The sequence below is a fragment of the Pipistrellus hanaki genome (assembly GCF_964339955.1).
Source record: "Pipistrellus hanaki genome assembly, chromosome: 8".
In the NCBI taxonomy this organism is placed as follows: Eukaryota; Metazoa; Chordata; class Mammalia; order Chiroptera; family Vespertilionidae; genus Pipistrellus; species Pipistrellus hanaki.
Window position 1 is genome coordinate 36,600,094 of NC_140510.1, and position 16,418 is coordinate 36,616,511.

The following is a 16,418-nucleotide window of genomic DNA, read 5'->3' on the forward strand; positions in this document are numbered from 1 at the left end:
CTACTCACCCAGCGCAAAAAGAAAAAGAAAAAAAAAAGAAAAAAAAAAAAAGAAAGAAAAAAGAGAGAGAGAAGGAAAAAAAAGGGGGTGGGGTGGGGGCTGGACGGACGGTATTTGGAGCAGTGGGGCCCCGCGGGTGTGCGGGAGGGGCTGAGAGCCTGTGCCCAGGACTCGGGTGCCCGGGAGCGCCGGGCAGGATCGGAGAGCCTCTCGCCTCCTCGGCGACGGCGGCCAAGTAGGGCCAGGCCTCCAGCGCCCGCCTCCGGCCGCCCGCACACTCGCCGGCCCGGCCGCCGGCCCAGCGGGACGGGACGCCCGGCCGCAGCCGCTTACCGGTGGCGCCTCGCCGCCTCCTCCGGGGCAGCCCTCCAACGGCCGCCGCAGCCAGAGCACCACCCCGCGGCGGGGCACGTCGGGTCCGCCGAGCGCTCTGCGATCCCGCAAGCGCCGCCACTCTCGCGAGAAGAGAAGCCGGCGGAGCCCGAGAACTGGGAGGAGGAGGTAGGGGGAGGAGGGAGGAGGGAAGAGGAAGGAGGAGAAGGGAGGGGCACTTAACGGTGGCAGCTGGTTCTGCGCCGGATCCGGGAAGAGGGGCGGGCGCCATTGTGCTTCGCTGCCGAGTGCTCTGCCTCCGAGGCCTCGCGCTCCGAGGAGGAAGGCGGCGGGGAGGGCGCGGCGAGCGGGTCGCGCCGCGGTCGGTACCAGCCCCGGAGCGAGCGGAGGTGAAGGGCTGCGGGCTCGGGCCTCCCGGGCGGGCGGGCGGGCGGCGGGGAGGCGGCGTAGGCCCGGCCGCGGTGGGGGAGGGGAGGGATCGAAGTGCAGGCCCGAGGCCGCCCCGGCCGCTTCCTCCCGAGCCGGACGGGCTGGGTCCGGGCTCGAAGGGATGCCGGTGGCCTTCGGGAAGGTTAGGGCGGGCGGAGGGGAGCAGACGCCGGAGCCCTAGTTTGGCCTCTGGCAGCAGCCTTTCCGGCTGGGTAAGGAGTGTCCTCCGCCCTCTCCCCCCAGCCCCGGGGCTGGGAGGATCGGGAGGGGAGGGAGGGCCGCGGGGTTGGAGGGGGAAAGGGGGGGAGGCTTGGGGCTCTGCCCCCCCCCCCCCAGCCTCCGATGGATGGAAGGGGCTTCCCCCCACCCCCACCCCCGGGTGCTGCGAAGGTTTGCTCAGCGATCGTCCCGGTTCCTGAATATCGTGACACTTGGGGGAAGTTCTTCTTTTTGTGTGTGTGCCGTGGTAAATCCTGTGTATTTCACATTGAAATAGGGGATGATGATAAGTATGAAAAACGGACCGAGTGGCGTAAGAATTAAAAAATATGGAAGCCGCCGGGAGTAGAACACTCCCTCCTTTTGATGACACTGCGTAGGGAGGACTTGAGAACGTGTGCGAACACGCACCCCCAAAAAAACACTAAAATACTTTTTTTTGGTCCCCTACGTATGGATGTAGATCATACGTACGGAAACTCTAGTCGTTCGTCACGACTAGTGTCGTTTGGCACTTTGAAACGTGCCAAGTGAAATGGAATTTAGTAAGATTTCCCCTCCCCCCGATTTTTAAAATTATTTTAAGTCTCCCCTTTTCTTACTCCATATCCATCCATAATCTGTATAGAGCTAAGAGGTCAGGTTAAAGATGAAGTGTTGACTTAAAACAGGGTAGATTTTTTTTTTCTCTCATGAGATGGGGTCAGTGCTTTATGTACAGCTCTACAGCATTGTGAGGGAGAACAGCAGTGTATCAGGAGATCTGGTCTTGATTTTGCAGCAAATTATTTAACCTCGTCCTATTTCCTTAGAAATGCAGCCGTTGATTTCTAGACTTGATGTGAGGATTAACTTAGGTGAGGCAGACAACAATACTGGGGGACCTAATGCTGGCAGAGCTAATTTTTAATGGATACAAACTATGAATTGTACCTAACGCCCACTTGTTCAGGAATTGTTGTCCAAATAACCTTAAAATTCTACTTTTGCCTGTAATGATCCCCACAGATTGCTCACAGCTTCACACAATATATATTTATATAAGTTCTCTAATATGAATGTGTTTAGATGAGAACTTTTACAACTCTTACTTTGCCTTATGTTATACCGCAGATGTAAGCCTAGTCGGGTTTTTTTTCAACCTCTTGCATGCTGGGTTGAAAAAAATTTAAAATTCCTTGAATAGAATTTAAAATTCCTACTTATTTAAGTACAAGTGATTCATCTTTCTGCAACAGTAGCAAAAGAACTTCTTTTCCTAGATGAAGCACAAAGATGCCCCTATTTAGACATGCCACATATGTTTTCACAAATAATCAACTTGGCTATAAAAAGTCATCCGTGGCACTCAGGCAGCCAATGAGTTTTAATCAGCCCTGTATTCACTTCACAAAATTCTCCATCTGGTGTGTGTTCAGGAGTTACCCACACTTTACTATTGTATTTTCAGAAAGTAATTGTAATAGTGAAAAATTATCAAATAATGTAAAACATTTTTTGATAATTTGTTATTTGTTGTTTGCTGGTTTCTAGATGAGGGCTTCACGTTTCAAGAATGAGCTTGACACACAGCGTCTGCCCTCCAACAGCTCACAGTTTAGTCATCAGACTAATATATAAACAACTACTCCTATTATCTTAGTGTAAGTACATAATAGTACCTTGGGAGCACAGAGGATGGGTGTTTATTCTTGGGGGAAAATTTTATAAGGAGTATTGCTTTAACCAAGATGTGAAGAATGATGACTTAAGAGTTTGATAATGAAACTGCAAAGTCATGGTGTCATAGTTTTAGGAATGGACAGTTTTTCCCCCTAGCTGAAACAAATTTAATGGAAATTAGGGCAAGCCATGTAAGACCTGTATTGTTTACAAACTTAGTGCTCTGCTGTTGGGAATGAAGAGCTATTGCATCCCTGAACCAAATAAAAATGATTTTTAAATTATCTTTGCTGATATAATACATACTTCTTTACTACAGATAATTAAGTGCCAGTGCCAATAATAAACTGGGAAATGCACAGGCTTTCTTCAAACCTCGTTTTCAACCAACAAATTAAACTTAAGAAGTAATGAGTCAAAATAAAAGAATCAACAGCTGATCACATTAAGATGATAACCAGTTAAAATGAGTAAGATTTTGAGTTCCTACTAAGACCTACTTGAATTCATTAATGCAGAATTCTATTACAGTGAAATAAATTATCTTCTCACAAATCATTATTTTACAAGAAAATATATCTGTAATACAGTTGCTAATCATAAAATGAACCCAAAAGCAGGGGCATAAACTTACAATTAGAGAGTTATTTGGCTGGAGTTTAATTTTTATTGACTTTAATTTTTAACTTTTCTATTCTGGTTTGAACTCATGGTCAAATCAAAGCTGGTTTTTCTCGTTCTCTGTGACTATACCGGTTAGACTAGATAAGTTGAACACCTGGTTTTCAAATCACTTGCTGGTCTACTACAAAACCCACTTTTGTCAACAGCTTTAAAAGAGGGCATATTTTTTTATCTTAAAAGTTCTCATCTTTCCATTATAATTATTGCACTTGAATGTAATGTATTTCTCACTTTCCAGAAAAAAAACCCAAAGTGGTTTCCACTTACTGAATGAAGATTGAAACTTTAGACAATGGATTTTAAATACACTTCAAAGGAGTACAGATTATCTCAAAGTACTATGGTGTAGACTTTCTTCATAGTCACGTTTTCTCATGGGGATATTGAACTTTTTCTAGTTATTTTTTAAAGATGGATCTATCTTTAAAATGTGTCTTAAATAATTGTAAGACTTCCCCCCAAAATTCTATGCTTTCCTCATGAGACCTCCCTTAGCTTCCATGTCTCCATGTTCACTAGGAAAATTAAGAAACTAGAATTTCTTACTGAGAAAAAAAAACTTTCCCCAGAAGCAGATTTTTAAAAAAAGCATATACCATGTAGGGATAAGTAATAGATTTTTAACTATGTTTGTAGTTAATAATTGGTATTTACAGTGCATTGTTTTCTTTTATAACTCTGACCTTCATGACATGTACTGTATATTGTGCTTTTGGTAATTCAGCAACTGCATCTCACTTGGATATTTAAAGCAAATTCTCAGTTACCCCCTGAAATAGAATCAGATTTTTATTAGAAACTGACATGATAATTGTAAGAAAGTGAAAATTAAATTTAGATTTTGAAGCTTTTTGGCTGTATAGCAACCCACCTCACAATCTAGTGGATTAAAGCTATTGTCAGTGTAAGAAAACATTCAAATCTGTGAAGAATTCCCAGTATTTGTTGAGTTTATTTGAGCCAAACTCAACAAATACCGGGAAGCAGAATCTTAAAGGATTGAGATAATGCTCCGGAGAAGGGCAGTTTTTTGCACTTTATAATACGTATACGTTAAAATCAAAAGAGGAGATGTAAGTGGGTTACATGAAATCCATTGGTGATAGATTAGGGAGGCTAAAGAAAGCAAAGCAGGGGAAAACCTCTAGGTTGGGTAAAAGTAAAATGATGGACACATGCTTCTTTTACTTAAGTGGGTGCAGGATAGTTAGCAATCAACAATTAAGTCAATCACAATGAGTCAAGAACAGCATGGTGCCTGTCTGTGCATTGAGGGGTTTTGAAAAAAGGAAAATTGTACTTCGCCATTCCAGCAATATGTTATAGATGCAAAAAGACAATAGACAGGCTCAGTTAAGGTAAGATAACAGCCTAGGTAGAGCATGACTACCCACAATAACTGCTTTTAGTTTAAAAGGTTTTAATTTCAGACCATCCTTTGTGGTAACTTTAGTTCTCCAAGATTGCAAGGCCACCACAGAGGCCTTCTAATGTTTACTGTTTTTTTTTTTTTTTTTTTTTTTTTACACTTCTGTATGCCTTTTGGGCAGGTATACTGGTTTTGCCCAGGTTCACTCATGTTCATCATTCAGCTGGGAGATTTCTCAGGCTGGAAGGTCCAAGATGGCATCACTCACATGACTGACAGTGCTGGTGCTTTTATGATACGGGTTTTTCAAGACCAATCTGAGAGAGGGAAAGTGGAAGCTATAAGACTTCTTACAGATTGGCAAATCATATAATATCACATAATGTGGCACATTCTTTTATTTTTTTAATCTTTATTGTTGAAAGTATTAATGTATGTCTCCCTTTTCTCCCCCCTCCCATTAACCCCTTTGAACCCACCCCATGCTGCACATTCTTTTAAAGTAAATCACACAAGACTAACCCCCATTAAAAAGGTGTGGAATTAAGATTCCACCTCTTACTGGGCAGACCAGACCAGCAACATCACAATACAAAGGGGCCTGTGTGCTCAGATGGGAGGGATTTGTAATTTACCATAGGTTGCTTCCAACATTTTAAAACAGTCATCCTTAATGTCATGATTGGGATTTGCTTTAAAATAGAGGGTGGTAAAAACAAGATAGGTTAATTGTTGAAGATTGTTGATTGGTACATAGAGGTTCGTTATTGTCTCTACTTATATTTGAAATTTTTCATAGTAAAAATATTTGGTGCATACTCGCCTATCTAAACTGCATTTAGTGAAGTGATTTTAAAAAAATAGATTTTACTGATTTTTTTTTTTTTTTTTAGTAGAGAGAGGAAGGGAGAGGGACAGAGAATTAGAAACACTGATGAGAGAGAAACAGATCAGCTGCCTCCTGCACACCCCCTACTGGGGATGTGCCTGCAACCAAGGTACATGCCCTTGACTGGAATTGAATCTGAAACCTTTCAGTCCACAGGCTGACACTCTATCCACTGAGTGTCAGCACCAAACTGGTAAGGGCTAGTGAAGTGATTTTAACCTTTTCTTCCTCTTAGTATTTACTAGAATAGTACTTGATTGTCTTATATTTCCTACTTCTTTTGTAGTATGTAGCTACTAAGGAGTGTAAACCAGCAGTACAGCAATTTTGAAAGAGAATTATCTTTAGGAGTTCTTTATAGAGTTTATTGTAATACAAGTTGTAAAAAAAAAAACAACACATCTTTTAATTTGCAAATAACTTTTCCTTATTTTTCAAAGTAAGACCAAGTACATTAAATAAATTTTGGAAAACAAAGTATAAAGAAGGAAACAAAACCCACCCAAGGACATAGTAACATGTTAATAATGCTATTTCCAAATTTTTATATAAGTAAGGTCTATAAGTTTCTTTACCCTTTAGTAATTATCTTCCTGTACATAAATCTGATATACTTTAAATAAAGTCTTTTATTTTGCCCTGGCCAGCATTGCTCAGTGGTTAGAGCATCAGCCTGCACACCAAAGGGTCTCGAGTTGATTCAATTCCTAGTCAAGGGCATGTACCTGGGTTGCAGGTTGTCTTTTTTTTTTTTTTTTTTAACTGTTAAAATCCATTCTCAAATAATGAAAAAACTAATAGAATGTCTACTAAGCTGTTCATATGAAAATCTTTTTTTGACATTGGTGGTATTTCTTGATAATAGCTGGTATTTGCTGAATACATACTATGTGCCAGCAAAGTTCATAATGTACCTGTGAAGTACTCTCCCCCAATTTTGATTTATTTTACTTGAAAATATTTAAATAGAGAAGAGTTGGGAGAATAGTAAAATTAATATTTGGATGACCTCACTTACATTCAGTAGTTGATAATTTGCCACATTTACTTTATATAGTAGAGGCCCAGTACACGAATTCGTGCACCAGTGGGGTTCTTTGGCCTGGCCTGCGGGATTGGGCCAAAGCCGGCTCCCTGACATCCCCCGAGGGGTCCTGGATTGTAAAAGGGACCCCACTGGTGCATGATTGAGGCCAGGGAGGAAAACAGGAGGTTGGCCAGGTGGGGAGGGACCGAAGGAGGGCTCCAAGGTGTGTCCAGCCCAACTCACCTGGACCCCACCACCAAGCTAACCTACAGGTCAGAGCATCTGCCTTCTGGTGGTCAGTGCATTTCATAGCGAGCGGTTGAGTGGCCTTAGCATATCATTAGCATATTATGCTTTGATTGGTTGAATGGCCAACACGTTGACTGGACCAACTTAGCATATTAGGCTTTTATTGTATAGGATGTTATATGTAATCGTACACATAGTACTTCTAAGACATGTAATGTTATTTTGAAGTATTTATTATTAACACTAAGTTGCAGACATCATGACACTTTACTAAAATTCAGTCTTCATTCAAACTTTGTTTTATGAATCAAGATTCAACAAAGGTTCTTGCTTTGCATTTGGTTTCTTTAGTCTCAAACTAAAGGAGTATAGTATTGTACTTCTATATTTTTTCCTTTGTGACGTGGTTATTTGTGTAGCTTATTTGTTTTCTACTAGATTATAATTTCTTGATAATCACTATCCTAATATGTTCGATGTTCCCTCAACTCCAACCCTTGTTTAGTATTAATTTTAATGTGCCTATCACATACTAAGCACCTAAAAAACTTCCCTGTTAAATGAATGAAAAAAAAACTTAAAAAAATAAAAAGATGCCTCATAGTAGTAACTTGCAAGTGGTCAGGTAGAAGTTTTTCAAGGACTATGCATTTTAAGTTTTTTACTAATTTTTATGCTTTTGACCTACAACTTACGCAATCATATTATATAAGCTCTCTGGTAACACCTACATTGTCGAAATTCCATCAGTTTATGTAGAGAAGTTGCCAAAAATAGTTTCATATAATATAAAATATCTCTCAGAGGACTCTGCCTCTTTGTCTTCTCAAGAGGTTTCTTTTAAACAGATTTCCTATTAGGTTAGTTTCATTCTGCAAGTATGCAAGTAAGTCTTAGATATAAATATAGTCAAAGTAAACTACAAGAAGTATGATTAAAGGGAATCATTGTTACTGAAAACTATCTATAGGACTGCATCTTTTAAAAAGCACTTTGTCTACCTGTTTAAAATCTTAGGTTACAAATACAGTTCCTTGTTTGTATTTTCATAGATTTTTTTTTTTTTATAAAATAACAAATCTACTTGTCATTTATGGACTTTTTGCCTGTCAATGTTTAACCATTAATACTCTTTGTACTATGTATGCTTTCTTCAAAGGCCCAATTCATAATACACATCTTTTTAGTTTTAAAAAAAATTGCACAGATATGCATATATATAGTTTATAAAAAGCTAAAGCTTTCATATGCTTTATCAACCAAACCAGGTCAGAGAGACAGCACAAGCTCTATTAATAATTGTCCTGAGATAATGAGCACAAATTAGGACTTTTCTGGCCATAAACTGGGACTCTTCTAGGTAAACCAGGAAATATGGTCATCCTGCTTTAAAGGAGAACAATTTTTTGCCCCTTCTACATACTAATGTTAATTTGCATAGATAATTCTTGATTTGAGCTGCATGCTTTCCCAAAGGCAATTCATCTAAATTTGTACCTCACAGGAAACCTTAAGAATGGAGTCTAAACCTTCAAGGATTCCAAGAAGAATTTCTGTTCAACCCCCCAGCTCTTTAAGTGCTAGGATGATGTCTGGAAACAGAGGAAGTAATTTAAGTGATACCTATCACTCAAGAGACTCTTCCTTTAGACTGGATTCTGATTACCAGGTAATTTCTTAATATGTACAGTCTCTCTTTCAGAATCCTTGGGGCCACATGTGTCTTGGATTTTAGGTAAGTAGTAGAATATGTTTAGAATATCCTCAACGAATTTGAGACATCAAAACTTATGTCTGTAGCAAAATGAATGATCATAACAAGCAGCAAAAACAATGGTTTTCAAACTGCTTGGACTTCATAATTTTGAATGAGGGATTGTGATCTTAATAAAAATGATCATATTCTTCAAAGACTTGGAAACATTTTTACTTAAAAAAAGCAAGTATCAATTTAAGTATACATTTGATTAAGTTAATCAATGTAGGTGACTGCCAATGAACTAGAAATGCATCCTTTGTTACATTCATTTATCTGACTTTTCTCTGAGTATTCAAGGCAGTGGTGGAATAATCATTGTTAAGTGTTTTTTGCATTATGGACAAATTTTGGGACTTTTTAATGGCTAGTAATGACTGCATTAATTCATAATCTATATAAAGCTACAGGTACTACTCTTAATGTAACTAATTTTACTTCAGACTGACAGTTTTTGGAAAGGTTTATTAGCATTATAACATCGTAGTTGTATAAAGCTGTAAATCTTAGATGGCATGACTTGTAAGTTTAGTGCAATTTATTTTGTCTTTTAAATTTAAGTTTATTGTATTATTGTCTGAACAGAATTAAATCACACTTGATTGCAGGGGTCCTCAAACTTTTTAAAGTGGGGGCCAGATCACGGTCCCTCAGAGAGCTGGAGGGCCGGACTATATGAACTACTAATTCCTACTGTAACACCTCGGCTGCGCTCACTGCCCAAAAAACCTGGCGGGCCGGATCAGACTCCTCTGCGGGCCGCATGTGGCCCACAGGCCGTAGTTTGAAGACCCCTGTGCTAGAGTCTGATGTTTTGGTAACTGAATCTTAAGAGAATCTTTTAGTGAAAATTCCTGTCAAGTATTTATATATTTATGTATCATGTGATACAGTATATGATAGTCTTATGAAAATATTTCTACATAATACGCATTTTATAAAATATTTAGAGAAAACAAGTAATTTTTCTAAAATGTACATATCTAAATACACACTCATAAACTTTATATAAACTATTTGCTTAGTCTCATTTTTAGTGTTAATTGATATTGTGGGTTTTTTTTTTTTTTTTCTTTAATTTTGTTGGTAAACAAGCATATACTTGCCAGAGGCCCAGAATTACATCCTTTGTATTCTATAAAAATGTTGTAGGTTAAATGATGTTACTAAGAGCACAGAATTGTCGTTGTTGGCCCCCCCCCCCCAACATATTTATAGAAATTTGTCTTCTGATGCTTGTCTAATTTTTCATTCAGCCTCTTAGTGAGAAACACAAGACTCTGAAACCAGACTATATGTCCTGGATTGGAGTATTGTTCCACTCATAGCAATGTGAACTTGGACTAGTTAACTTCACATCTTATTTCCCATATTATTTAGTCAATTGGGTTGTTAGAGTTAAATAAATTAATACATTGAATGAGAATAGAACTGCCACATGGTAAATACTACATAAATGTTAGCTCCTACATTTTTTAATTATAATTCCAGTTACACCATGTATTACATAATATAGAAACCTTATTTTTATATAGTGCTTGATATTTCATGAATATTTTCAAATTTTAGTTTTATATATAGGACACATACTTATTTCATAAAATAAAGTTCTAAAATCTGAAAAGATTAGTGAATGATTAGTAAATATGTTTCTGAGCTTAAGAATCTATTAGACTTCTGGATTGCTTTGTTTCTTTATTAGATAGGATAGAGGCCTGGTGCATGGGTGGGGGCCAGCTGGTTTGCCCTGAAGGGTGTCCCAGATCAGGGTGGGAGTTCCCTTGGGGTGTGGGGCGGCCTGAGCAAGGGGCCTGTGGTGGTTTACAGGCCAGCCATGCACCCTGGCGACCCAAACAGAGGCCCTGATATCTGGAATTTATTTACCTTCTACAATTGAAATTTGGTAGCCTGGAACGGAGCCAAGCCTCCTGCTTGCTCCATGGCCAGCAGCCATTTCTGTTGGGGTTTATGTATTTTCTGAAATTGAAACTTTAGCCTGGAGTGGAGGACTGGACTGGCCAAGGTGTGCGGAAAGCTTTGTTTCCTCCATTGCTGGGGGCAACCCTAGTCTCCTGCTCTTTCCAGCTCTGTGGCTGCCGCCATTTCTGTTTAGATTTGTTTACCTTCTATAATTGAAACTTTGTAGCCCTGAGTGGAGGCTTAGGCCTGCAAGGGCAGGTGGAAAGCTTGGTTTCCTCCATTGCGTGGGAGACCCAAGCCTCCCTCCTGCTCTCTGTGGCTGTAGCCATCTTGGTTGGGTTTATTTGCATACTTGCTCTGATTGGCTGGTGGGCGTGGCAGAGTAATGGCTAATTTGTATATTACTGTTATCAGGCAGGATTATATTATAACTAGAGGCCTGGTACACAAAATTTGTGCATGGGTACAGAACTTTGGCCTGGCCTGCAATGAGGGCCATCTTCCTCGGCTGCCGCAGCCAGTCCCACCCCCACTGCCACTCACCTCTGATTCTCTGTTCACAGTCGGTCAATTGGAGCTTGATGGCCAGGGGAAGGACCAGGAGGTGGTTAGTGCACCTCATAGCAACTGGTCAAGCAGTCATTCTGCTGTTAGGACAATTCACATATTACTTACTCTTTTATATACATAGATTTTAAAAAATATATATTTTATTGATTTTTTACAGAAAGGAAGGGAGAGAAATAGAGAGCCAGAAACGTCAATGAGAGAAAAACATCGACCAGCTGCCTCCTGCACATCCCCTACTGGGGGTGTGCCCGCAACCAACTTATATGCCCCTGACCGGAATCGAACCTGGGACCTTTCAGTCCGCAGACCAACGCTCTACCACTGAGCCAAACCGGTTTCGGCTATACATAGATTTTTGATTGTTTCATATATGTACTCTAGAACTCTTTGATGGTGCACATTATTTGGATTTTATATTTATGTGAACGTTAGGTTAACAGACTGAATTTATGGCTTGTATTACAATATATTCCATTTTTAACCCTTGTCAAGAAGTGTAACACTTACCATTGTTTTCTTTTTTTAAGATTCTTTAATAAAATGAACTATTTACCACATACATATTAAAATTGTTATAAAATATTTTTATTTTTATTTTCCCTAGAACTCCTTTTATTTTAGTATTCAGTGTCTCCAATGAATTTAGGACCATCTCTATAATTGAGGTTAAAATACTATGTTCTTATTTAAGCCTATGTTTTTAAGAAGATAAGCTAATATTTTCTTTTTTTAGGCATTATGTTAGGTATACTGCCTAAGCATTTAATGAATTGAACAGACATAAAATAGTTTGTAAATTGTGAATAACTTTTGAGTTTTGGGTTGTTTTATTTTGTGTTCGTTGGTTTATTTTGTGTTCGTCAGTTAATAGAGAAAAACCTTGAGCAAAGAGTTTTCAAATACGCACTTTAAAAAAAAATCTACTTCTTGCTTCACTGATTAAGAGATTCCAGATAGTAGGGTGTTTGTTGTTGCTGTTGTTGTTTAGCACATTAAGCACCATGTCAGTCACTAGTGACTGACACTATACTTTCCGTCCAGACTGGTCAGTCACTGGTGCCGACAGCATATTGGTGAAATCAGATATCGCAGGCTAGAAGACAAAACAGGCTTGATGCTTAACATGTTAAACATACTGTTTAATAGTGTATTACTATATTTTTAACAACGAGCATTAGATTCAGGATAAATTTTTTTAAAAAAATATACTTTATTGATTTTTTACAGAGGGGAAGGGAGAGAGATAGAGAGCTAGAAACGTCAATGAGAGAGAAACAGCTGCCTCTTGCACACCTCCCACCGGGGATATGCCCACAACCAATGTACATGCCCTTAACCGGAATCGAACCTGGGACATTTCAGTCCGCAGACTGACGCTCTATCACTGAGCCAAACCGGTTTCGGCCAGTATAAATTTTTATTGAAAATTTTTATTTTCATAGTAGGGTGTTCACAGTTTTACATATTAGTGCCTTTATTGGCATTCTGTCCACCTCTAAGAACAGGAAACAGGTTCCTCAGAAGGTTGTAAACCAGGAAAACAAAATGAATAAAATTTTTGCTTTTGAGTATTTCCTAGCCAGATGTTTATATATAGTTACACAGAAGACTTAATCTAGTTCAGATTTATTGCTCAACAATATATAATTTCAGAATAAAATAATGAGGCAGTGGATTAAAGGGAACAAAGATTATGAAAAACATACATGGTAGAAAAATTTGGTCCTTGGGAAAGTATTAGAATATTGTCAATTAAGTTTAATATTGAATGCAAGCATTTTGTTCCTTTAAAAAAAAATTTTTTTTTAACTTAACAGTCTACATCTGCATCAGCAGCTGCATCTCCATTTCAGTCTACATGGTATAGTGAATCTGAGATAACTCAGGGTGCACGCTCAAGATCACAAAACCAGCTACGGGATCATGATTCAAAAAGACCTAAACTTTCCTGTACAAACTGTACATCTACCTCAGCTGGGAGAAATATTGGCCATGGTTTAAATGCAGTATCAGGTAAGAATTGAATTTATGTAAGAATTACACCATATGTATTTTGGACTAAAGCCCCTTTCCCGAGACCTGGTATATATTAGGCAAATAGAGCGAGTGGAGTTTCTAACATCCTCCCTTAACTAGTAAGTTAGTGCTGGAATAGCCGAAAATGTATGGTGACCAATTGGTAAAAGTGATGTGGATTCTTCTGTTGTTACAGGAGGTAAGTTTTTTGTTACTAGAAAAGCCAATTTTTTCTGAAGTAGACAAATATTTTAAAAGCTTATCTTCTATACCTATAAAAGCCTAATGTGCAAAGTGTCCCCTTGGGAGTTTGATCCCTCGCTGTGACATGTGCTGTCCACCAGGGGATGCCGTGGAACGAAGGGAGGCCCCGTTGGCGACCAGCACCTGCTACGGACTCCATCCGTGCATGAATTTCGTGCACCGGACCTCTAGACTTTTATAAATGAGAAACATTGAGATATATATTTATTGTTTAGAAAATATAAAAATCTTTATTTAAAAAACAGTTGGTGGTATTCTACTAGTTCTGGTAGTAATTAGAAAACCATGATTCTAGCCCTCTGATTAGATGTACAAGTCACTTAACCATTCTGGGATTTAAATGGCTTATCTGTAAAGCTTTTTGCTTGGTATTTTGTTCTCACAGATATATTTGTTGTACAAATTGAAAAAATCTTTTTTTAAGAGATTAGGAGGCTCCCTCTTCACTTTTCATATGAAACACTATTCAATGCCTAACATCATTTTAATGTGGTGCAGAACTTGTGATGACACAATTGGATATAAAATTCTTGAAATGCATATGTATTACCAATTGAATTAGTATAAGCAATTTCTTTATATATTTTTTAAAACATGTTTTCATTGACTTTTAGAGAAAGGAAGGGAAAAGGATAGAGAGAACCATGCAGGTGAGAGAAATAACAATCAGCTGCCTCCTGCAAGCCCCCTACTGGGGATCAAGCCAAAATTCGAGCAGGATAGAGTTTAGTGTTAGAGAAGACTGTTGCAATAGGAAATAATTTTGTAAGTGATGAGTTTATTTAGTGGATAATTTTGTTTTGCTAAATTTTTAATACGTTTTTATTGATTTCAGAGAGGAAAAGAGGGATAGATGGAAACATCAGTGATGATAGAATCATTGATCTGCTTGCTGCCTCCTGCACACCCCCAACTGGGGATTGAGCCTGCAACCCAGGCATGTGCCCTGATCTGGAATGGAACAGTGACCTCCTGGTTGGCACTGAACCACTGAGCCATACCAGCCAGCCAGGCTGTTTTGCTAAATTTTACATCTGATTACAACTGTGTAACTATGGGGATTTCTGTAATAAATGACAACCTCCCTGTATAATACTGAATTTTTATTATTTATTTATTTTATTTTATTTTTGTCATTAGAAACCTTAAAAGCTCTCTCTGAATTAAAACTTCTTTGATTGTTTTAAGATTCTTGGAGACATAGTCAAGTTCCCAGATCTTCATCAGTGGTACTTGGATCATTTGGAAGTGACTTAATGAGAGAGAGGAGAGATTTAGAAAGGAGAGCAGATTCCTCCATTAGTAATCTTATGGATTATAGTCACCGAAGTAGTGATTTCACAACTTCATCGTGTATGTATAAACTGTATTGTTACATATAACTTAATCTGATAATGTTGTTTTCCTCTTTATATCACTAAATTATAGTACAAAAGAATAAATGAAGTGAATCTTTTGAGAGTTTTAAAATAGTTTAATGTTTCCTAGTACCTTATTTGTTGTTTTGCTTTTAAAAATGTAAATAATTTAAAACTGCACGAATATCTAGATTCTATGTGCTGATAAATTTTTTACTTGCTCTTTTAAGGATGTATGTGCCATAAAGTATACTAAACAACCCTTGTATATTTCAGTATAATTTGCCTTATGTAGTGTAATAAGTAACCTAGTATGTATAGTAAAATTTTAAACTAACTAAAGCTTGAAATCACCATTTTAAGCAATTTAAAATTACCTTAATTTAACACAAATGTGCTTTTGTTTTCAGTTAGTCGAAATAACCACACTGTCAATGCACAGAAGATTGAGCTTTTCAAACATAAATACCATAAAACAATAATATTAAGTAACTGAAGACAAAAAGTGCTAATTAAGTAGACAAATATAGCAGGCAAAAGTGGAGCTTGATTTATGTAGAAGATACAATACATTTGTTTTTAAAGCTTAAGTTTATTTTAAGTTAAACGCATTGGGGCAAATCTTTGCTTATTTAAGACAAATGAAAATATCTTTTTTATTTGCTTGGCTTTGAATGGATTACCTTTATTTTTTATTTTTTTTATTTTTTATTTTTTATTTTAAGAATTTTTGTGAGTTTATTTGAGCCAAACTTGTCGACGTATGCCAGGAAGCAGAACCTCAATGAATTGAGACAATGCTCTCAGATTACCTTTAGTAGATGGTATCAGTAGCTTCTAGATTGGGAATATAAAAGTACAAGATAGAATAGATTTATCCCTTAACAGTTTCTCTTTTCCTGAGGCTGAATGTATTAGCACACCAGTAATCTAGGTTTTAAATTAGGTGTATGGGTAAGCATTCTTTATAAAGGAATGCTATAGATTTTCTCATCCCTATGAATTTTAGAACCACCAATAGTGTACTTTTAAAATCTTAGATGTCGGGACTCTATTCTGATTCATAGCTCCCAGCCAGTATTAAAAAGCAAAGGTGGATGAGTAACCAGGGATAAGAATCACTGCTGTTACATTGAGGGGTGTGTGGAGGGGATGGAGACATTTTTAGCATGTTAGAGTTTGCCATAAAATTGCTAGGGGATAATACGTCTATGAAATAGCCTTTATATTTACTGCAGAGTAAGAAAATTTCCCAAACACTGTCTCTTAGGGTTATTTTGCTTTTTTGTTTTAATTAAAAAAAAAAAATCTTTATTGTTGAAAGTATTACCTGTCCTCCATTGATCCCTTTGATTGTCCTCCATTGATCCCTTCTAGCCTATCCCCTTTGATTTCCCCCCATTGATCCCTTCTAGCCTACCCCCACCTCACGCTTTTATTTGTTACAAGAGTCATTTACATTGACTTATTTGACACATTTAAAATTCCTTATTTGTTTAAATGTTAGATATTATACCATATCATTTTCTGATCAACAGATTCAGCTGTTTTACATTCATCGCATTGGTAGATTGATGTTTGCCTCTCAGAAGCTCTCATTTCTTTTTAGATTTTGTATAAAGTATAACGACTTTATACAAAAGTGCTGGATTTCACCAAATGTATAAAAAGAG

The 16,418-nt window shown here is 38.0% G+C and overlaps 1 protein-coding gene across 11 annotated transcripts in view; it reads left to right on the forward strand.

Annotated features, from left to right (window-relative positions):
• Nucleotides 1-515: 515 nt before the first annotated feature.
• MARCHF7 (membrane associated ring-CH-type finger 7) overlaps nucleotides 516-16,418 on the forward strand; it is a 37,978-nt gene continuing 22,075 nt past the window's right edge. For 2 of the 11 annotated variants that reach the window (XM_084891524.1, XM_084891526.1), the window contains exons 1-4: nucleotides 529-722; nucleotides 8,366-8,530; nucleotides 12,925-13,120; nucleotides 14,576-14,740. In XM_084891524.1, the coding sequence (XP_084747650.1) occupies nucleotides 8,378-8,530; nucleotides 12,925-13,120; nucleotides 14,576-14,740 (514 nt within the window). In that variant the 5' untranslated portion in view covers nucleotides 529-722; nucleotides 8,366-8,377. Of the gene's footprint in view, nucleotides 723-2,514; nucleotides 2,625-8,365; nucleotides 8,531-12,924; nucleotides 13,121-14,575; nucleotides 14,741-16,418 lie in introns of all 11 variants that reach the window. The other 9 variants (XM_084891525.1, XM_084891522.1, XM_084891529.1 and 6 more) reach the window with 9 other exon arrangements.